The sequence below is a fragment of the Spermophilus citellus genome (genome assembly GCF_964194105.1).
Source record: "Spermophilus citellus genome assembly, chromosome: 9".
In the NCBI taxonomy this organism is placed as follows: Eukaryota; Metazoa; Chordata; class Mammalia; order Rodentia; family Sciuridae; genus Spermophilus; species Spermophilus citellus.
In genome coordinates this window covers 7,351,441-7,373,747 of record NC_138191.1, presented here as the reverse complement: position 1 = coordinate 7,373,747, position 22,307 = coordinate 7,351,441, and the positions used below count along the sequence as shown (strand labels likewise).

Below are 22,307 nucleotides of genomic sequence, written 5' to 3'. Positions count from 1 at the left end.
CTGAAGCTCAGCTTGAACTCCCCTTGCTTCCATCTCAGCCCTCTGCCACCTTAACTTTGTGCTCGGGTTATGGCTGAAGAAAAGGACGGTTCAGAAATGGGCGACAGCCAAGCCTGTCACCCCAGCTGCTCGTGAGGCTGAGGCAGGAGGATCATAAGCCCAAGTTCAGCCTGAATAAGTTACCAAGCTCTTGTCTCAAAAAGAAAATTAAAAGAGAGAGAAAGAAAAGAAAATGTAATAAATCAGTCCTTGGTACAGTGCCTGCTAGTTTACACAAGGCCCTGGGTTTGATCTCCAGCACCACACACAAAAAAAAAGGGAAAAAGAAAGGTTTAAGCAAATCCTATAAACTTAAATAAGACGTTGCCTTAGTTGGGAAAGGTGGAGCATGCCGGTAATCATAGTGGCCTGGAGGATCACAAGTTCAAAGCCAGCCTCGGAACTTAGTGAGGCTCTAAGCAACTTAGGGAGACTCTGTCTCAAAGTAAAAAATAAAAAGGGCTGGAGATGTGGCTCAGTGGTTAAGCTCCCTTGGGTTCAATCTCTGATACAAAAAAAAAAAAAAAAGACCATAACTTAAAATAAAGAAAGGGTTGGGGATATAGAATGCCCCTAGGTTCAATCTCCAGTACCTACCTCCAACCCCCCTGAAAAAAAAAAAAAAAGATATGGACAACAATCAGAGTTTGAATATTGTGCTATCTATACAATTTTTGTAATTAGAAAATTTTTCGTGGGTGGTACTGGGGATTAAATCCAGGGATACTCTACCACTTAGCTACATCCAAGTCAGGGTCTCACTAAGTTGCTGAGGCTGGCCTTGAACTTGTGATTTGCCTGCCTTAGCCTCCTGAGTTGCTGGGATTGCAGGCAGGCCCCGCTGTGCCCAGCCAAATTCTTTTTAATGTCAGCGTTTAGGACAAGCTATGGGTGGTGGTTTCCCTCTTCATAGCTAAGCAAGGAACTCAGTCGGTAGGAGACTCCTCCAAAGTCCCACAGGCCGTGGGTGAGGGAGCTCACGTTCTCATTCCCATTCCTGTGATAATAAGGATGGGGCGTGGGGCTTTTCTTCTTCACCCCACTGCTGCAAGAGTGAGAAAGAGAGAGAAAGAAAAGAAAATGTAATAAAAGGACCCCAGCAGGACTGGGCCAGTCACCTGGGCAGAAGAGGAGCCAGGCAACCAGATAGTCTCCTGGCCAACGAGGCAGCTGCTTCCATTCACTTATTTGCTCAGATACAAGCCAGCAAGGCCTGTGCTTGGTCCTCATCAGAGCGCACAGTAGGGTGGGCTGGGGAGAACACGGCCACCAGGAGAAGGAGGTTCCAGGTACCCTGAGAGCGCTGCAGAAGGCACACCAGGGCTGCTAGGAGGATGTGTCCCTCAGCCGAAGGACTCCGAGGGAGACGCTCTGAGGGAGAGGTGTCCTTGGCCACACCCTTCCCCCCCCAGCCCTCACTCTCTCCTTACCCCCCCCAGGGCCCCAGGCAGCTGTGATATGGGGCAGGGTACGCCCACCCTCTGGTCCAGACCCTGTCCTGCCTCTCCACTCCCTTCCACCACTCCTTCCCTCCACAGCACCAAGCAGATGTTGGCCGATATCATACAGTTCCACCCTGGGGACTCCCTCAAGGAGATCCTGTCCCTCTCAGCTACCGGAGAGCAGGTGAGTGGCCAGGTGCCCAGCCTGCCCGTGACAGGGCTCCGAGGGCCAAGCATCTGCCCCCCACCCCAAGCAGGCTGAGGGGCAGCCTTGCCTCGGGGTACCTCAGATTGCCAGGTGGGGGGGGCCATGTCCCTCCCACTCCCCACGCTGAAATGAGCTTTCCTGGGGGTCTGCTGTGCTGGGGCCGCAGGGGGCATTCCAAGAGGTACTTGGAAGAGTGCAGAAGGGTTTTGCTCCCCAAATGACGGCTGCAGGCAGGAGAAGGTGGGAAGTGGGTGGGGGCTGGGGCCAGCTGGAGTAAAGACGAAGCTGGGCTCCCCAGAGGAAAAGGGGTGAGGGCAGTAGAGGCAGGTCCTCAAGTAGAGCAGGGAGGGAGGTGCCCCCGCACCCTGAGCGGCACAGAGCTCCATGGTTGGGAAGTCACAGCCATGTCCATCCAGATGTTTTATGCTGCAGCCTCTGTCTGGTTCTCCTGGGGGCCTCTCCATCCTGTGGCAGTCCACGAGGCCTGTCCGTGTGTCACACCAAGTGTCAGGATGTCACACTCTGATGTTTTCCACTGCTAGGCCCTTTCCCACCACTATTCCCCCCAAAAGCTAGGCTCTGGGGGGTGCTTTCCCTGGGTTGCTGGGGTCCCTGGCCTGTCCTGGTTGGGGGGAAGAATGGCGCCCCATCCAGCATCTCTGCCCCTAGGAAGCAGCCCACAAGCGTCTAATGAGCCGACGCCAGGCCTGTGAAGCCCAGACCCCCGAGCCTCTGCGTCGACACCGCTCCTTAACGGCTCACTCCCTCCTGCCCCTGGCAGAGAAGCAGCGGCGTGTCCTGCGGAATCTGCGTAGACTAGAAGGCCTGGGGCTGGTCAGTGCCTGCGATGGCTATCAGGGACTGGTGGATGAGCTGGCAAAGGTAATGACCTGGGTCTGAGTTCTGGGTATCTGCACGCAGGCACCTGTGTATGTGCGTGCGAATGCTTGCACACACCTGTACCAGGTACCTGCACACTGACATGAGGGGTCCATGGGCAGGCCTGTCCCTGGTGAATGCTACCCAAGATTGTCACCTGCCAGAGGAAGGACAGGGTTCTTTTCAAAGAAAACTTTCTAAATTTAGCCAGGGAAGGGGATGTTCTTCCAGTTCTTTTACTAAGAAATGAGGGGCCTGGAAACCAGTCAGAGTCGCGAATGCCTTAAGGGCCTGGGATGGTATCCTCGAGATGGTCCTCCTAGGAAAAACAGTGGAAATCTGCCTCTTCCTGCTCTTCCTAACATCCTCCAGTGAGTGTTTCGCGGCCTGTCAGACCCCAGGGGGGAAGGGCCAGCTGACCCCCCTCCCTCGGTCCCAAACTCCAGGACATCCGCAACCAGCGCAGGCACCGGCAGCGGCGGAAGGCAGAGCTGGTGAAGCTTCGGGCCACGTTCCAGGCCCTGAGCACGAAGACGGCCTTCTACGAGGAGCAGGGCGACTACTACAGCCAGTACATCCGGGCCTGCCTGGACCACCTGGCCCCCAGCAACAAGTAGGTGCTGCCGCCCTGCACTTGGAAGTTACCTGTGACCGCTACCCTGCCCACGCCCCCCTCTGCCCGTCTCTCCCAGTTTGGAGCTGGGAATCTCAGCACAGCAGCCCCCTCCTTTGTCTCCCACCCTGAGTGAGGCACCTTCCTCGGGCCTCGTTTCCTTCCTGCATCCCGGGGAACAAGGGTCTGTGGTGCTGGAGAGCTTGTTGGATGAGTTCTTTGGGCCCTTCTTTTCATCAGGAGCTCCAGGAAGGGGAGGAAGCAGCCATCTCTTCATTACACTGCTGCCCAGCTCCTGGAGAAGGGCGTCCTGCTGGAAATCGAAGATCTCCCCACCTCTCAGTATGTGTGTTTGGAAGGCAGGATGTCAGCCCTTCCTGTCCCCTGTTGGGGACGGCTCTGGGCAGGGCACAGGGTAGCAGGGGGTAGAAGGGAAGGAGGAGCGTGGTCCCTGCCTTGAAGGAGCCGCTTGCGTGACGGTGCAGGCAGGGCACCCAGAGTCAGGACCGTGAACGTGGTGTAGGACGGTTCTGGATGGACTCAGGGTGCTGGGAATGGTTTCAGAAGCAAGGACACCAGGCAGGATCAGCAGGACAGATAACCTGTGAGCAGATGCAGAACTGGGAGAAGACAGAGCTGCCCCCAGCCCACCCTGCCCCTGCTCCACCCTCCCCCCACTCCACCCACCCAGGGAGACAGACAGGAAGACTGGGCTCTGGATGTCGCACACTGTCACCTAGGAAGAGAAGCAGCAAGAGCCAGGTTGTAGCTCTGGAAAGAGGCCATGGGTCCCTGTTTTGAATTCTGTTCCCGATAGCTTCAGAAATGTCATCTTTGACATCACCCCTGGAGATGAGGCAGGAATGTTTGAAGTCAACGCCAAGTTCCTGGGTGTGGACATGGAACGATTCCAGCTTCACTATCAGGTGAGGGGACACTCCATGACCCTCAGGACACCCAGTGGTGGGCTTTAGGTGCTGGCCTCAAGAGGATGGCCACCCAACTTCCCTAGGCCTCATGACTTCAGCTTGGCTCTCCACCGATCAGCGGGAGGTCTGCTGCCCTGACACAGACCCCAGCACTACCCACGGGGACAGTGGAGTGGCTGGTGGTGTCAGAAGCCCTATCACATGTACCTCATTTAGTCCCCTCTGCTGCTCTGAGGCGTCATCCCTGGTTTACAGTCCCTGGGGCTCAAAGGTCAGGAAGCCAGCCTAAGTCAGAGCCCGTGTTCAGGGAAACAGGGGTTTTAAATCCAGATCTTTCTGCTCTGCCGTTTTGCCTTTTGAGTGAAAAGACTGATTTCAACCCTGCTCTGCCCAGTGACCTGCCCAGTGACCGCACCCCTCTGGGCCTTGGCTGCCCTGTTTGTGAAGTGGGTTTTCAGGGCCCTGTCTCAGTGGCATTCAGCCAGGGCCACCTGTGGCGAGGGAAGGCTGCCTGGGCCGCAGCCAGAAGCCCTCAGCCGCCCTGCCCTGCCCTGCCCACCGCTTCCTAGGACCTCCTGCAGCTCCAGTATGAGGGCGTGGCTGTCCTGAAGCTCTTCAACAAGGCCAAGGTCAACGTCAACCTTCTCATCTTCCTCCTCAACAAGAAGTTCCTGCGGAAGTGATGGAGGCAGTGGGTCCACGCCAGACGCCCTCACCTTGCTGGACGTCTTTCCTCGACACTAACCTGCCACGGTCCCCGCAGACATGCCCAGAGCTCAGGACGGGGCAAGGCTCAGGGACTCTCCCCCAGTCCCGTTGCCAGAGTCCGCCTCCCTGGCCACACAGTATTGCTTCTTATGGCGGAAGTGGCCTGGCCTCTGGGTCTGGCTGCGTGGCTCTTACCACACAGGACCAACCCGTGATTCCCCAGCCAGCGGGGGATGAGCCTAGGGCTTCTACCTTTCCTGGGAAGGCTGCTGCTCTTGGGTCTGCCACTGCCTCCCGGGGTCACCCCAATATTACAAGCACTGTCCCAGCAGCCTGATTTCCCCTCTCCCTGCCTTCTCTCTGCAGACCCCCAAAACCTGGGCCGGGCTCCATACCCTGCCTCCCACTCCATCAGCAGGGGCTGGTCCTGCCCTAGCCCGGCCACGCTGCGGCTCAACACCACAGCACACGTTCCGACCCCTCGCCCACACCCCCGCAGGGACCAGGGAATGCAGTGTTTATGGGTGCCCATGTGGCACCGTTGTCCTCTGGGGCAGGATGGGCAAGGTGGCCTTCCATGACCCTCAAGCCTCGCCATGTTTATGGTCTGTTTATATGTGGGTCCCTGGGGTATTTATTTTCTCTCCCATCCTTCTGCTCCAAGCCAGCGTACAGCCTTAATCACAATTTTAATTCTTTCATCTTCTTGAGCTCAAAGAAAGAGTTCTCATTTGCCCTGTTCAAACTAATATCCATGCTGATCTTTCCACCTGGTGTTGCAGTCACCTTGGGTCAGGGCAGTAGGGTTCCTGCTGGTGTTTAAAATCTCGTTATCTCAGCTTCCTACGGTACAAAGAGCTGTCTCACTTTTCCCTCCCACCCTCAGGACTCTTATGCCTTACAGCTGTCTCCTCAGGTTCTACAGATCTGCAGGCTCACTCTGCCACTCTCTGTCCACCCCACCTCTCCCAACTTCCTGTCCCTGTTGCCCTTCTGATTTCTTCTTAATAAAAGCAGCTGTCAGCCTCACATCTGTTGTTAACCCCTTATTTCATTTCCTGCAGAGTAGGCCTCAAGTTCTGGGCTCCGCTCCCCCAGCCCCCTCCTGCCTCGGGTGTGGGCCCCTCTGCCTGCCTGAGCTCGCAAAGGCTTAATGAGATGTGGCACTTGTCCCTCTCTTCCCTCCCACGGGGACAAAGAAGAGGAAGGAATGCTTAGGTTTCGATTCTGTGTTTTTGGCCACTCAGAAGACTAAAGCTCGGAGAAGAAACCTGCCCAGGCTCTTCCCACACACTGTGCCCACAGTTCCAGCAGGTCCCTTTCCTGGGCCTTGAGTGACAATACCAAAGGTGCCTGAGCCACACTCTTTGGGTACTGCAGGTCCTATGCTGTGACCAAGATCCCCTTTCTGCTGGAAAAGCGCCCTTTCTCTCTCCCCTGCATTCGGGAAGCGAGGAGGGGCGCATGCACGCGCACACACACACACACACACACACACACACACACACACACACACGACACCTGCCCTGACATCTGAACTCCCCACAGCCCCTATTGGGCACCCACGCTTGCCTGGCGCAGCCTGCCTCTCTCCACTTTATTCCGTTCTGTCACTCAGGATCTGCCTTGCTGTCACACTCAATCTCAGTCACAGCCTCTCCCCCCCCCCAACATGTCACAGCAAAGATTTCAAGTACTGCCTTGCTCTGGGTGACAGTGACACATACCAGTGGATCCTAGCTTCTACCCGTGCTCAGTCATCATTAAAAATCTCACACTCACCAAATGGCTCCAACACCACCCCACGGTGATGCCCCCCACAGTCACAGGAGCGCAGCCACATATACCACATATAGAAATGTCCCAAGAGCCACTGCTATTGAGGGCCTGTCATGGGCTGGGCTATTTATGTGTGTTTCCTACTCAGAACAACCCTACAAAAGTAAGCAGTCACCATCTCGGTGCAACAGATGATGAGACTGAGGTTCAGAGGGCTGGAGAGCTAATTGCCTGTGGCTGCTTAGCTGGTAAAGAGCAGGACAGGTTGTAAGCTCAGGCCCTTCTGCTCAGAGTTCAGATTCCCCCACTTTTTTCCCTTTTCTGAGGAACATTTTCATCATCTTCAACCCACCCTCTCTGTCACCCCGTGTATGTATGCGAGGAACAGGGGATTGACCGCAGGACCTTGTACTTGCTAGGTAAGTGCTTGACCACTGAGCTACCCCCAACCCTTTTTAAAATTTTATTTTGGCACAGGGTTTCACCAAGTTGCTGAGACTGGTCTCCATCTTTTGATCATCCTGCCTCAGGCTCCTGAGTAGCTGGGATCTCAGGTGTGCGCCACCACCCCCTGCTGATGTCACTTTCTCTCTAGCCCACCCCATGCTGTTCCACCCTGGGGATGGTCCCCGTATGCTCATCAGGTTCATCAATGTTCTTGCTGACCTTTCATGGCCAGAGATGTAGGCTCCTTTAGGTGAGAATATACACCCAGACAACCTCTTTGGAGGACAATTTGGCAATATCAAAAATGTAAGTGCAAAGTGCTGATACGGTTCCATGGGGAAAGAGTAGTCTCCAACAAATGGCGCTGGGAGAACTGGAGAGCCACACAGAAGAGAATAAGGTTGGAGCCCTACCTCACACCACATACAAAAATTAACTCAGAACGATCAGCGAACTAAATGTAAGAGCTGAAACTATAAGACTCCTTGAAGAGAGCATAATTATAAATTTTCCTGACTTTGAGTTAGACGATGGTTTCTTAGCTAGAACACTAAAAACACAAGTTAAAAGCTGATGCTACAAAGGACACCTTCAGGATAAAGAAAAGGACTCTGAATAGGAGAAAGTATTTGCAAGTCACATGTCTGACAACAGACTCACCTCTACAAAATATAAAGAACTTTCACAACTCAATAAAAAGATAACTCAAGGGCTGCGGTTGTGGCTCAGTGGTAGAGCGCTAGCCTCGAGGCACTGGGTTCGATTCTCAGCACCACATATAAATAAAAAATAAAGGTCCATCAACAACTGAAATAAATAAAATTTTTTAAAAAGACAACCCAAGCCAGGCGTGGTGGTAGACTCCTTCAATCCTAGTGATTTGGGAGGCTTAGGCAGGAGGATTATGAATTTGAGACCAGCCTCAGCAATTTAGCAAGGCCCTAAGCAACTTAGCAAGAAACTGTCTCAAAACAAAAACGATTAGGGATGTGATACAAAAAAGAAAAACAGAAATGGGCGAAGGATTTGAATAGACATTTCTCCAAAGAAGGTATACAATGGCCAATGAGCACATGAAAAGATGCCCAACAACATCACTAGGGAAATGCAAATCAAAATCACTATGAAATACCACTTCACCTCCGCTAGGGTGGCTAAAATAAACAGACAAGAATGAATCTTGGTGAGGATGTGGAGAAATTACAACTCTCTTACGCTGCTAGATGGGTTGTGAGCTGGGTGAGCCCCAACTGATAAATAATTTGGCAATTTCTTCAAATATTTAATAGTTACCATATGACCCAGCAATTCCACTCCTATATGTACCCAGGAAAATTAAAAGTATATGTCCACACAATAATCTGCACACAAATGTTCATGGCAGAGTTAGACATGGTAATGTCTCAAAATAAAAAAATAAATTGTCAGGATGAACCCAACTACTACATACAACTATAGAGTTCTAATAAAACAAATAAGTAAAAAGGTTGGGGATGTAGCTCAGTGGTAAAACACCCCTGGGTCAATTTCCATTCCAAAGGAAAAAAATGTGGTTGCACAATTCAAGAATATAGTAAAAGCCACTCAATCACATTCTTTTAAAAGCTCAATGTTATGGTATAGGGATTATATTTCCATGAAGCTTTCTTTGTGTGGTGCTGGGTTATCGAACCAAGGGAGGGCCTCACATCTGCTAGGCTAGCACTCTGCCACTGACCTGCATCCTCAGCCCTCGGGTTTTTTTGTATAACTTTACTTTGTTTATTTTCTGTTTATTTTTTTTTAATGTGGTGCTGAGGATCAAACCTAGTGCCTCACACATGCAAGGCCAGTGCTCTACCACTGAGCCACAACCCCAGTACCTTTTTATTTTTTATTTTCAGACAGGTTCTCACAAAGTTGCCTAGTCTGAGCCCAGCATGGTGGCGCAGGCCTGTAATCCCAGCAGCTAGGAAGGCTGAGGCAGGAGGATCACGAGTTCAAAGCCAGCCTCAGCAGCAGCGAAGCCCTAAGTAACTCAGTGTGACCCTGTCTCTAAATAAATACAAAAAAAAAAAAAGGGCTGGGGATGTGGCTCAGTGGTTGAGTGCCCCTTAGTTCATTCCTCAGTAGCCCCTCACTTCCGCCAAAAAAACAAGTTGCCCAGTCTGGCCTTGAACTTGCTATCCTCTTGCCTCAGCCTCCCAAGTCACTGGGATTACAAGCATGCACCTCCATGACCAGCAAAGCTTTCATTTAAAAAAATGAAAGTGCACATGTCCAGCACTTAGGAAATTTCTAGAAATTTTCTTGTGTATCTATCTGGATATTTTGGCAAAGAGCTCCGGAGTATTTATTGCAGCATTGTTTGCAATGGTAAAGCACTTAGTAGGGCAGCCACACAATGGAACATCGTGCAGTCACCTCGAATGATAAACTAGACTGTGTGCTGAGGTGCAAAGCTGTCAGTGCCATCTATTGTCTGGATTGATGCAGAGGCCATTTGGCAGTGGTGTCACCTTAGGGGAGGAGCGATGAAGGAAGTCTCTTTCCAGGCTGTTATTAAAATGAGCTTATATTACTTTTAGAAAAGGAAAGCCCATACAGAAATCGTCTCTAGACTCAGGTGTGCGCTGGGGGTGCACGTCGCTTCGTGGTAGAGCACTTCCTAGCATGTGCAAGGCCCTGGGTTCCAGAAGGAGGAGGAGGAGGAGGAGGAGGAGGAGGAGGAAGTGGAGAGGGAGGGAGAGGAGGAGGAGAAGGAGGAAACAACTGAGATCTGGGCCCTGTGGAGGATGGCTTGTCCCTTGTCCCTACACTCTAGAGCAGCGTAAAGCCCACTGCAGTGAACTTCACAAGCTGTTACTAGTCTGCAACCAGATAAAGCAGAAACTGAGGACAAGCATTCAGAAACTTACAATAAACCACTAATAATTCCATGCCTGATAATAGGGAGAAAAAATCGAGGCTTGTCTTTTTAATTTCATTTTTCTAGTAACTCATTTGTTTTATATTTCATAAAAGTATCAATACCTAACAGATTGGATTTTTTGTTTCCTTCTCTACGCTCTAGCAGGTGTATTTTAGTGTTTGTTTTGTGTTTTATTGTTTTCGCAAGCCCTGGGAGTTGAACCCAGGAGTACTCTACCCCAAGCTACATCCCCAACCATTTTAATTTTTGTTCAAAGACAGGGTTTCAGTAGGTTGCTGAACTGAATTTTTGATCCTCCTGCCTCAGCCTCCAAAGTTGCTGGGATTACAGGTGTGTGTCACAGTGCCTAACTGGAAAAAAAAATTGTAAATGCATTCTTCTCTACGCTTTAGCAGGCGTATTTTAGTAATGTGACATAGGAAGGCACTGGCTCTGTGGAATTAAACTAGACAGAAATATACAAATTTGCCAATTCACAATAAAAACATAAGTAAATAACAGCAGGGCATGATGGCATACACCTGTAATCCCAGCCGATTAGGAGGCTGAGGCAGGAGGATTACAAGTTCAAAGACAGCCTCAGCAATTTAGTGAGGCCCTAAGCAACTCAGCAAGACCCTGTCTCTAAATAAAATATGAAAAAGGGCTGGGGATGTGGCTCAGTACCCCTGGGTTCAATCTCCGGTAACAACAACAAAAAAAAGGTAAGTAAACTGGACTGAGTCAAGTTGCAGAGATCATATTGCATATGCAATTTTAGATTGTGCTCTATTCACTTAGCCATGAAAAAAACTCTCCTGTATCTTCAAAATTCCTCCAAAAACATTATAAATGCCAATAGTATATAGCCCATATATATATTTATTTTTTATTATTTAATAATATTTAAATTATTTATATATATTTATTTTTTATAAGAATACAGTTTTTTTTTAAAGAGAGAGAGAATTTTTTAATATTTATTTTAGTTTTGGGCGGACACAACATCTTTGTTTGTATGTGGTGCTGAGGATCGAACCCGGGCCGAACGCATGCCAGGCAAGCGCGCTACCGCTTGAGCCACATCCCCAGCTCTATAGCCCATATATTTAATGCTTTTAACATTTCTACAGATCAGATGGTGGTTTTTCATTTTTACTATTATACATATGCTGGTGTGGGTGGGGGTACTGGGGACTGAGTCCAGGATCTTGCACATGCTAAGCACCCACTCTACCAACAAGATACACCTCTGGAGGTTCATTATTTATAAATTTCTAGCCAAGTGTGGTGATGCACGCCTGTAATCCCAGCAACTCAGGAGGCTGAGGCAGGAGGATGGCAAGTTCAAGACCAGCTTCAGCAACTTAGGCCCTAAGAAATTTAGCAAGACCCTGTCTCAAAAAATAGAAAGGGCTGGGGAATGTAGCTCAGTGGTTAAGCATCCCAGGTTTGATTCCCTGGTACCAAAATTTGTTTATTTATTTATTTCCAGAAGGGAAGTTGCTGGGTCAAAGTACATGCACTTAAAAGAGGTCTTTTAACATGAGTTCTGTTTAGAAAACCTGTACCAATTAACAGAAAGAAAGAGAAACAGAAATTCAGGAGATTTTTTGGGTGGTCGGGTGTGTGGTGTGTGCGTGTGTGTGTGTGTGTGTGTGTGTGGTGTGTAGTATGTGGTGTGTGTGATGTGTGTGTGGCGTGTGTAGTATGTGTTGTGTGTGTTGTGTGTGTTGTGTGGTCTGTGTATGTAGTATGTGGTGTGTGTGGGAGGTATGTGGGGTGTGTGTTGTGTGTGTTGTGTGTATGTCTGTTTGTGTGTGTGTGTTTGTGGTGTGTGCCTGTGGTGTGTGTATGTGTGGAATATGTGTGGGATGTGTGATGTGTGTGTTGTGTGTGTTGTATGTGGTGTGTGGTGTGTGTTTTGTGTGTGTATGTGTGTGTGGTGTGCGTAATGTGTGTATGTGTGTGTGGAATATATGTGGGATGTGTGTTGTGTGTGTTGTGTGTGGGGTGTGTTGTGTGTTGTATGTGGTGTGTGGTGTGTGTTTTGTGTATGTGTGTGTGGAATATGTGTGGGATGTGTGTTGTGTGTGTTGTATGTGGTGTGTGTGGTGTGTGTTGTGTGTTGTGTATGTGTTGTGTGTGTTGTATGTGGTGTGTGTTTGTGTGTTTGTGTGTTGTATGTGGTGTGTGTTTGTGTGTGTGTAGGTGTGGAATATGTGTGGGGTATGTGTTGTGTGTTGTGTGTATTGTGTGTGTTGTATATGATGTGTGGTGTGTGTGTATGTGTGTGTGGAATATTGTGTGTTGTGTGTGTTGTGTGTAGTATGTGGTGTGTGTGTGGTGTGTGTGTGGTATGTGTTGTGTGTGTATGTGTTGTGTGTTGTGTGTTTTGTGTGTTGTGTATGTGTGTGGTGTGTGTGTTGTGCTTTGTGTGTGTTGTGTATGTGTGTGTGGTATGTGTTGTGTGTGGTATGTGTGTTGTATATGTGTGTGTGGTGTGTGTGGTGTGTGGTGTGTGTGTGTTGTATGTGGTATGTTGTGTGTGTGGTATGTGTGTGTTGTGTATGTGTGTTGTGTGTTGAGCATGTGTGTGAGGTGTGTGTGTGGTATATGGTGTGTGTGTATGTGTTGTCTGGTGTGTGTGGCGTGTGTGGTACGTGTGTTGTGTATGTGTGTGTGGTGTCTATGTGGGTGTGTGTGTTGTGTATATGTGTGTGTTGTGTGTGTGTTGTTTGTGTGTGGTGTGTGTGTGTTGTATGTTGTGGTGTGTGTGTGGTATGTGGTGTGTGTATTGTGTGTTGTGTGTGGCGTGTGTGGTACGTGTGTTGTGTATGTGTGTGTGGTGTCTATGTGGGGTGTGTGTGTTGTGTATATGTGTGTGTTGTGTGTGTGTTGTGTTTGTGTGTGGTGTGTGTGTTGTATGTTGTGTTGTGTGTGTGGTGTGTGTGTGGTATGTGGTGTGTGTATGTGTTGTGTGTTGTGTGTGGTATGTGTGTTGTGTATGTGTGTGTGTTGTGTGTGGTGTGTGTGGTATGTGTGTGTGTGGTGTGTATGTGTGTTGTGTATTGTGTATGTGTGTGTGGTGTGTGGTGTGTGTGCATGTGTTGTGTGTTTTGTGTGGTATGTGTGTTGTGTATGTGTGTGGTGTATGTGTGTCTGTTGTGTGTGTGTGTGTGTGTGAGATACTGGAGATTGAACCCAGGGGTACTTTACCACTGAGTTCCATCCCAGTCATTTTTATTTCCTATTCTGAGGCAGGGTCTGGCCAAGTAGCTGAGGCTGACCTTGAACTTGTGCTCCTCCTGCCTCAACCTCCCAACCGGCTGGAGTTACCACTGCGTAAGAGCGCAGCAGTTCTCTGGGGAGTTACTTTCTCTCCTTTAAAGGTCCATAAAAAGTAGCAAAGTGGAACCCCTGAGGGGAGTCAGTCAAAGCTGCTTTTGTTTTCCCCACCCGCTGTGAACAGCTTTTGGTTTTGTCTTTTGGTACCCAGGATTGAACTTGGGGCACCCACCGCGCCTGGCCATGAATAGGTTTTTGGTGAGAAGCCACTGCCTGGTGTCCACTTGCTCCCTCTCTTCGGCCTGAGGTGGCACGTCAGTACTGGGCGCTGGAGGAATGCATACAGTAGCCTGTGCACACCACTGGGACCAAAGTTAGAGAAACCCAGAGGGAGTTTGCCACAAATCAGCACAGATCAGTCCTTGCTGTGTTTGTGAAACCCCTCGGTTGCCTTTCCACTAGCATGAGGGCCCCTCTGCCCACACGGAGCATGAACATGCCAACACACAAAAATATGTACTGGCAGATGAAGTGTGGTACCCTGGGTTGGATCCTGACAGACAAAGAGGATATGAATGGGAAAATTGGTGAAATCAAACATATTTTGGAGTTTGGTTCATAGTAAAAAAAAAAAAAAATGTTCCTACTGGCTTCTTAGTTGTCACCAATGGACCACAGTGACACGCGATGTTACCCCTAGAGAAATTCAATGAGGAACACACAGGAGCCCTTTGTGCTATCTTTGCAACTTTTCTGGAAATCTAAAATTACAACAAAGTTTATTTAAAAAATGGATTGCTTCAATTTATAATCCCACTACCAGGGACCAAAGCGTCAGTCTTACCACACCCTTGCCAGCAGCAAGTATTTTTTTTTTTTTTTTTAAAGAGAGAGTGAGAGAGGAGAGAGAGGGGAGAGAGAGAGAATTTTTAATATTTATTTTTTAGTTATCGGCGGACACAACATCGTTGTTTGTATGTGGTGCTGAGGATCGAACCCGGGCTGCACGCATGCCAGGCGAGCGCGCTACGGCTTGAGCCACATCCCCAGCCCCACAGCACTTGTCTTAGCATGGATGAGGCCCTGGGTTTGATCCCCAGCACCACAAAAAAAGGAGAGTGATCAGGAGAGACTTCGTTGACAGGCAATATTATAGCTCTGACTTGAAGGAGATGACAAGGTCTGTGGGCATCTGCAGGGAAGCCTGAGAGGTAGGGTAGGAGGGCAGGTAGGTCACATGGGGCAGAGCCACCAAACACTCACTTAAAACCTCCAGTTACTCTGCAACCTTCCCAGCCCCCTTGCAGTTGTGACTAGTTTGGGACCATGAAATGTGGCGGGAAATATGAGTTATGTCACCTCCCAGGCTCAAGGCCATAAAAATCCCATATGTGATTCTCTGATCTCTCCCTGACATGGTATTTGTGCACCCAGAGAGTAGAGATTCCAATCAGCCTGGAGCCCTGAGTGACTCTCTGGAGCATCTCCTGCTAACCTGTGTGTGACGTGAATCAGGAGCTGAGTCACCAGCTCCGTAGCACCCTGGAGAGACAGCCACTAGCCTGGTTCTGAGACGACCCTTATGATGTTAAACTCCTGATACGTGGGGGGTGGTTATCCTGCAGCACACTCAGCCCATCTGGCCTGTATGGAAGGACTTGGCTCTTACCCCTGGGTTACAACTGAGTCAGCCGTTCATTCCAGAAGAAGTTTTCATGTCTTTGATAACGAATGTAGCAGGTTGTATTTTCCAAGGTGGCCACAACAAAATCTGCCATCCCCTATGCCCCTCTATGTCACCCATTCAGAGGTGACATCTATGTCCTCTCCGCCTGAATGTGGGTGGGCCTCTAACTACAGTAAAGGTGAATTTGTGCAATTTATAAATCCAAATGAAAAAAGCAAAATGGCTTCTTCCTGGTCCTTTTGGGCCATTTGCTCTTGGAATTCTACCATCGTGCTATAAAGACCCTGTCATCTGCAAACAGAGGAGCAACTCTGAGAGAGTAGGGCACAATTGTGCACACCTATCATCCCGGCAACTCAGGAGGCTGAGGCAGGAGGATCGCAAGTCAAGTTCAAAGCCAGCCTCAGCAATGTAGGGAGGCCCTCAGCAATTTAAGCAAATAAATAAAAATATAAAAATAAAAATATAAAAAGGGCTGGGCTTGGGGCTCAGTGGTTAAGCAACCCTAGGTTCAATGCCCAGTACTATAAACAAAGCAAAAGACTATAAAAGCAGCGTGTGCAACTTAGTGAGATCCTGCCTCAAAATTAAAAAAAAAAAATCAAAAATAAATAAGAAGGGCTGGGGATGTAGCTCAGTGGTAGAGGGCTTGCCTGGCATGAAACCCTGGGTTCCATCCGACTGTACCACACAAAAAAAGAGGGAGCACATACACAGATACGTAACCTCCCTGTCACTTGCCATGTGAAGCCTTGTGCCACCCTGGGACTCTGCCAGCAAGGAAGTCATAATCCAGTGTGGCCCTTCAACCTTGGACCTCCGTAACTGTCAGTGAAAATAAGCCTCTGCTGTGGTTACTCATGAATTCCCCAGACTTGCAATACTGTGCTTCTAGCAGCAGGAAACAGACTTGGTCCCCTTGGTTTTCTCTCAGGCAATATGCTCCCCCGCACCCCAGTACTACCACTCAGATACATCCCACCCCACCCAACCCCTTTTATTTTATGGTTCTGGGGATTAAACCTAGGACCTCATGCATGCTAGATAAACTCTCTACCACTGAGCTACACTCCCAACCCTTTTTTAAAATTTTATTTATTTTGGGGGGCAGCGGTACTAGGGATTGAACTCAGGGGTACTTAACCACTGGAGCTATATCCCCGGCCCTTTTTGTTTTTTTTATGTTGAGACAGGACCTCACTAAGTTGCGAGAACTATAGTAAGTTGCTGAGGCTGGCCTCAAACTTGTGATCCCCCTGCCTCAGCCTCCCAAATAGCTGGGATGATAGCAGTGTGTCAACATGCCCAGTCAGGCTATATGCTTTTTGAGTCCCTAAACCCCCTTGTAAGGAGTGTGACTCCCTTGAAGTACCCATGCCGGGGAGACCACAGGAAGAAACGAGAGAGAGAAAAGGATCATAGCTGTCCCAGACTCCACCTGCTAGAATGTGCTCAGCCCAGGTACCAGGCTTGCAAAGACAACTTTGGGAAGACTTATCACCCAAACCCCATCAGACTGCAACAGTATGGAGCCCGAGAGACAATCATCCAGCTAAGTCCAGTCCATCCCCACCATAATAATGATTATTAGGGCTGGGTTGTAGCTTGGTGGTAGAGCGCTTGCCTAGCACGTGTGAGGCACTGGGTTCCATCCTCAGCACCACATAGAAGTAAACAAATAAAGAATAAATACAATAAAAGTATTTTGTCCATCTATAACTAAATTTTTTTAAAAAACATCATGATCGCTGCATGGTCACTGAGTGTGGACAGATAATTAATATGCATGTGCTCATACGTGCTTATTTGCATAGGTGGCCTGCTCTTAAATGTACTCTGCTGAGATTTGCTGGTTCCACTGAACAGTGTGCCTCCAGCTGTTCTGTGTCAGCAAGCTCAGATCCACTCTGTGCTCTGCACGACTGTGTGGCATTCCACAGCACAGATGTTTCATAACATAGCACAGATGATCTTCAGATGTGCGTGGCTGGGGCCTGGCACTTCAAAAAGGGAACTTGGAATCCCACTGTGCAAAGCAAGTCAATGGAGCCACGGGGCAAAAGGGACAGACCCCTACCCCGCCTGGAAGGAGAGGTTCTCAAAGAAGCCTGTAGCTTTCGGTGGCACCTTTAAAAGCGCTTCTAGGGGCCAGGAATAGTTTCCATGTACCTTCAGCTACTCTGTGACTCTAGTCAGAATGTAAGCTGGGACAGGTGGATACCGACTGAGGTGGTGATTCTCTACATTTCTGTCCACCTTCCAGGGATCAGCAAAACCCAACTAGCTCCTAATAATCCTTTCTTCTCCAACCTTCCAAAACGGTTGTGAAGAGTAGAGCCTGGAGTTCTGAAAATGCCCCTCCTCTTTTCTTTTTGGGTATTCGGGATGGAACCCAGGGGGGCTTTACCATTCACCACATCCCCGCCCCTTTTGTTTATTTATTTTTATTTTGAGATAAGATCTCACTAAATGTCTGAGGTGAGCCTCAAACTTACAATCCTCCCCGCTCAGCCTCCAAAGTCGCTGGGATCACAGTTGTAGGCCAACGCGCCCAGCTTCTTTCCCCCTTCTTAAAGATTGGAACGGCCTCTCTCCACCTCCAGTCTTTTGGCACTTCTCTTCTCCAAAACTCCTCGCTCGCCGGGGACAGTGCCACCTCAACCATCTGTGTGCATCCCTTTGGTGCCTCTGGTGAACTTCACAGGATGAAGATAGGAAGTCATTGAACAAATGGGGCGGCAGATTCCATTCTCACCTTCCAGGACTTAGGTTCTTATTCCCACTCTCAACATCTGTTTTAGGAGATAAACAGGAAGAATATAGGAGTGGGGAGTTATGAGCCACAACCCCAGCCTCCTGCACCCTTCTTTGTTTTTGGTACCGGGGATTGAACTCAGGGGCACTCGACCACTGAGCCACATCCCCAGCCCTATTTTGTGTTTTATTTAGAGACAGGATCTCACGGAGTTGCTTAGCACTTTGTAGCTGCTGAGGCTGGCTTTGAACTCGCGATCTCCCTGTCTCAGCCTCCCGAGCCACTGGGATGACAGGCGTGGGCCAGGCGTGCACCACCCGCACCAGGCCCATGCACCTTTCTTGAACTTGCCCTTGGCTACATATTTTCTCTCTCTGCAGGGGATGGAAGGACAGGGTAATTGGTACTGCAAAGCAACACAGCGCATTGTACATTGTTTCCATTATCTGCTGTAATCTCTGTAGCATTTTATGAGTAGCTCTCACATTATCACCGAGGAAACAAGGCTCAGAGAGGTTCAGTGACTCACCCAAGGTCACATCACCACTAGAAATAACTGAGCTGGGACTGGATCTCAGGTCTGTCTGACCCAGGCTTATTTCCCAGCCTTCTCTAAATCGGACCAACTCAGAGGCCGCTGCGTGACCACATGGGTTTCAGTGCAATTTTTGTCCTTAGGAGCACCTTCAAGGTCAAACGGATGAGGGCACTGTCTAACTACCCTTTAGGGTTTTCCTTCCGGTTTCCCTGGCATGTGGAGTCCTGTGCCCCACAGTGTCCTTAGGGGCATGGAGTCAGTGTTCTTCTTCCCAGTAGTGGTGAGACCCAAGCTGTTTTCTCCCTTGACCCTTGGCCTGGCCCAGGCAGTCCTGGGTTAGCATCCCACAGCCATTTCTTTGCTAGGTGAACATGAACATGCTCCTTAACCTCTCTGACCTTTGGTCTCATCTTCTGTAAAACGAAGATCAACTGGACTTGGTGGCACACACCTGTAATCCCAGCGGCTTGGAAGGATGAGGCAGGAGGAGAGTGAGTTCAAATCCAGCCTCAGCAAGGGCGAGGCGCTAAGCAACTCAGTGAGACCCAACTCAGTGAGACCCTGTCTCTAAATAAAATGCAAAACAGGGCTGGGGGGGGCTGGGGATGTGGCTCAAGCGGTAGCGCGCTCGCCTGGCATGCGTGTGGCCCGGGTTCGATCCTCAGCACCACATACAAACAAAGATGTTGTGTCCACTGAAAACTAAAAAATAAATATTAAAAATTCTCTCTCTCTCTCTCTCTCTCAAAACAAACAAACAAACAAACAAACAAACAAACAAAAAAAACAGGGCTGGGGATGTGGCTCAGTGGTTGAGTGCCCCTGAGTTCAATCCCTGGTACCAAAAAAAAAAAAAACAGATCATTTTGCCAGGTGAGGTCCTGTATGAATGGTGCCTATGGTGCCAGCGTGGTGGCATAGAGCAGGAATGAAAATAAACGCGCACCCTTTTTAGCCCCAGCCTTTTCTCTTCCTTGGGGGTCTCGAATGAATGAGGCCTCTGGCTCCCTTCTCCTTCCTCAGCTATCCAGCTGCGGGGCTGGCTTCTTAGCCTCATGGGGCTGAAGCACACCCTGTTCCCTGCAGAATTTGGGGACCATGCCAGGACGGTCAGCAAGAAGCTGTTAACCCGTATGTATGACATGTACTCGATGTCTGATGACGGAGCCGCCCGCAGCCAGCCAGCAGACTGCCACAGAGGGACTGGCTGTGGGTGCCCCAGCACCGGGCCAGCCGTTCACAGTGCCTGTTGAAGCAAAGGGTTCTCTTCTGGCCGGGGTCTGACCCAATAGAGGGAGAGACACGAAGAGTGGCGATGGCCCTGTGTCAACACCAGGTAAAGGACTGAGCTGCTCTTCATGTTACAGGTCCCCAGATCTGCTTCAAGATGCAGGGAGGTGGGTGACAGGGCTCAAAGGAGAGTCTAGCCTGATGGTTCCCTATGGACCCCTAAAATTTCCTCCTGTTGTCCAGTCAAGTGGATTCCTATCGACATCCTGCATGCAGCAATTAAAAAATAAAATAAAATAAAATAAAGCTGGGTGTGCTGGCTCCCACCTATAATCCCAGTGATTTCTGAAGCTGAGGCCGGAGGATCACAAGTTTGAGGCCAATCTCAACAACTTGGCAAGACCTTGTCTCAAAACAAAAATAAGGCACGCAGCAAAGGAAACAATTAAGAATGTGAAGAGAGAATCTACATAATGGGAGAAAAATCTTTGTTAACTACTCTTCTGACAGAGGATTAATATCTAGAATATATGAAGAGCTCAAAAAACTTTACATCCCAAAATCAAATAACCCAATTAATAAGTGGGTAAACGAACTAAACAGACACTTCTCAAAAGAAGAAATACAAATGAGCAACAAATATGTGAAAAGAAGGGACTGGGGTTAGCTCCGTGGTGGACCACTTGCCTTACATGCATGAGGCACTGGGTTGGAATCACAGCACCACATATAAATAATTTTTTTTTTTAAAGAGAGAGAGAGAGAGAGAGAGAGAGAGAGAGAATTTTAATATTTATTTATTTTTAGTTATCGGCGGACACAACATCTTTGTTTGTATGTGGTGCTGAGGATCGAACCCGGGCCGCACGCATGCCAGGCGAGCGCCCTACCGCTTGAGCCACATCCCCAGCCCCACCACATATAAATAAATAAATAAATATATTGTGTCCATCTACAACTAAAAAAAAAAAATTAAAATGTGAAAAAAAAATGTTCAACATCATTAGCAGTTAGGGAAATGCAAGTCAAAACTGAGATTTCTTCTCACAGCAGTCAGAATGGCAGCCATCAAGAATACAAATAATAGGGCTGGGGGCTGGGGATGTGGCTCAAGCGGTAGCGCGCTCGCCTGGCATGCGTGCGGCCCGGGTTCGATCCTCAGCACCACATACCAACAAAGATGTTGTGTCCGCCGAGAACTAAAAATAAATATTAAAAATTCTCTCTCTCTCTCTCTCTCCTCTCTCACTCTCTCCTCTCTCACTCTCTCTTAAAAAAAAAAAAAACAGTTAAAAAAAAACAAAAAAAACAAATAATAGGGCTGGGGCTGGGGCTCAGTGGTAGAGCGCTGGCCTAGAATGTGTGAGGAACTGGATTCGATTCTCAGCACTGCAAAGAAAGAAAGAAAGAAAGGTCTATAAGTAAATAAAGGTCCATTGTCAACTAAAAATATTTTTAAAAAGAATACAAATAGTAATAACTGCCGGAGAGGATGTGTGTGGAGGAGAAGGAACACTTTTACACTGTTGGTGGGACTGCAAATTAGTACAGCCACTGTGAAAATCAGTCTGGAGGCTCCTCAAAGACTAGGCATGGAACTGCCACATGACCCAGTTTTACTACTTCTCTGTATTTACCCTGAAGAATTAAAGTCATCCTACTCCAGTGACACAGGCATAGCCATGATTACAAACAGTGGAACCAGCTTAGGTGCCCTTCAACAGATGAGTGGATCAAACAAATGTGGTCTATATACACAATGGAGTTTTACTCAGCCATAAAGAAAAAGGAAATTATGGCATTTGCAGGAGAATGGATGGAACTAGAGACCATCATGTTAAGCAAAATAAGTCCAACTCAGAAGGTCAAGGGTCCTGTGATGTTCTCTTTCATATGTGTAAGCTAGAGAGGAAGGAGGAAAGCAAAAGGTCAGGGTGGATCTCCTAAAAACCCAAGGGAGAGGTCAGTAGGAAAGGCACCAAGAGAGGCGGAGAGGGAGGGGGATGCTGGGAGTGATACTGGCCAAATCACATTGTTATACTGTGTGCACGTGGGAACAAATCCCACCAATATGCACAACTACAACATACCAATAAAAAATGGGAAAAAGACCGGGCACAGCTGTGCACGCCTGTAATCCCAGCAGCTAGGGAGGCTGAGACAGGAGGATCAAAAGTTCAAAGCCAGCCTCAGCAATAGTGAGGCACTGAGCAACTCAGTGAGACCTGTCTCTAAATAAAATACAAAATAGGGCTGAGGATGTGGCTCAGTGGTGGAGTGCCCCTGAGTTCAATCCCTGATATAAAAAAAAAAAAAACTAAATAAGTAAATAACAAAAATAAAATAAAAATAAGTGAGAGAATAAAAATAATGAAATGGGGCCTGGATTGTGACTCAGTGGTAGGGCATTTGCCTAGCACGTGTGAGGTACTGGGTTCCATCCTCAGCACCACATACAAATAAATAAATAAAATAAAGGTCTATCAACAACTAAAAAAAAATTCAAAAAAATAAAAAAATAAACTGCAGTGGGAAGGTCACTGGGCAGGTGAGATCCCCTGCTGCCACGTGGCCTCCCCTGGTAGGGTCCTCCAAGCCTCTGTGACTGGAAGGCTGATGCAAATTCCAACGAGCTTGCATTCTGTCCTCTCCCAAGTTTCGCCCTTGGCCTTTGCATTTCTGCTGAGTTCCCCACCTTTCAGCAGACAGACCAAGTCCTCCCCCTTTTCCTACAAGACTGGTCCTGGGAGCCAGGTTTAAGAGTTTCCTGCCCCGCCCCCACCCTGCCTCGCCCAGAGGGTTCACACTCAATCCCAGCATCCGGGAGTGGGACCCACACTCACAGCTTCCTCAGCCTGGGCTGCACCCCTCCTGC

General features: G+C 48.8%; 1 protein-coding gene across 1 annotated transcript in view; it reads left to right on the top strand.

Annotated features, from left to right (window-relative positions):
* Positions 1–5,767, top strand: part of IQGAP3 (IQ motif containing GTPase activating protein 3) — a 39,628-nt gene extending 33,861 nt beyond the window's left edge. Inside the window, exons 33-38 of the mRNA XM_081308483.1 lie at positions 1,578–1,665; positions 2,359–2,571; positions 3,015–3,181; positions 3,422–3,523; positions 3,999–4,107; positions 4,680–5,767. Coding sequence (XP_081164609.1) covers positions 1,578–1,665; positions 2,359–2,571; positions 3,015–3,181; positions 3,422–3,523; positions 3,999–4,107; positions 4,680–4,793 — 793 coding nt within the window. The 3' untranslated portion in view covers positions 4,794–5,767. The remainder of the gene's footprint in view (positions 1–1,577; positions 1,666–2,358; positions 2,572–3,014; positions 3,182–3,421; positions 3,524–3,998; positions 4,108–4,679) is intronic.
* Positions 5,768–22,307: the final 16,540 nt, after the last annotated feature.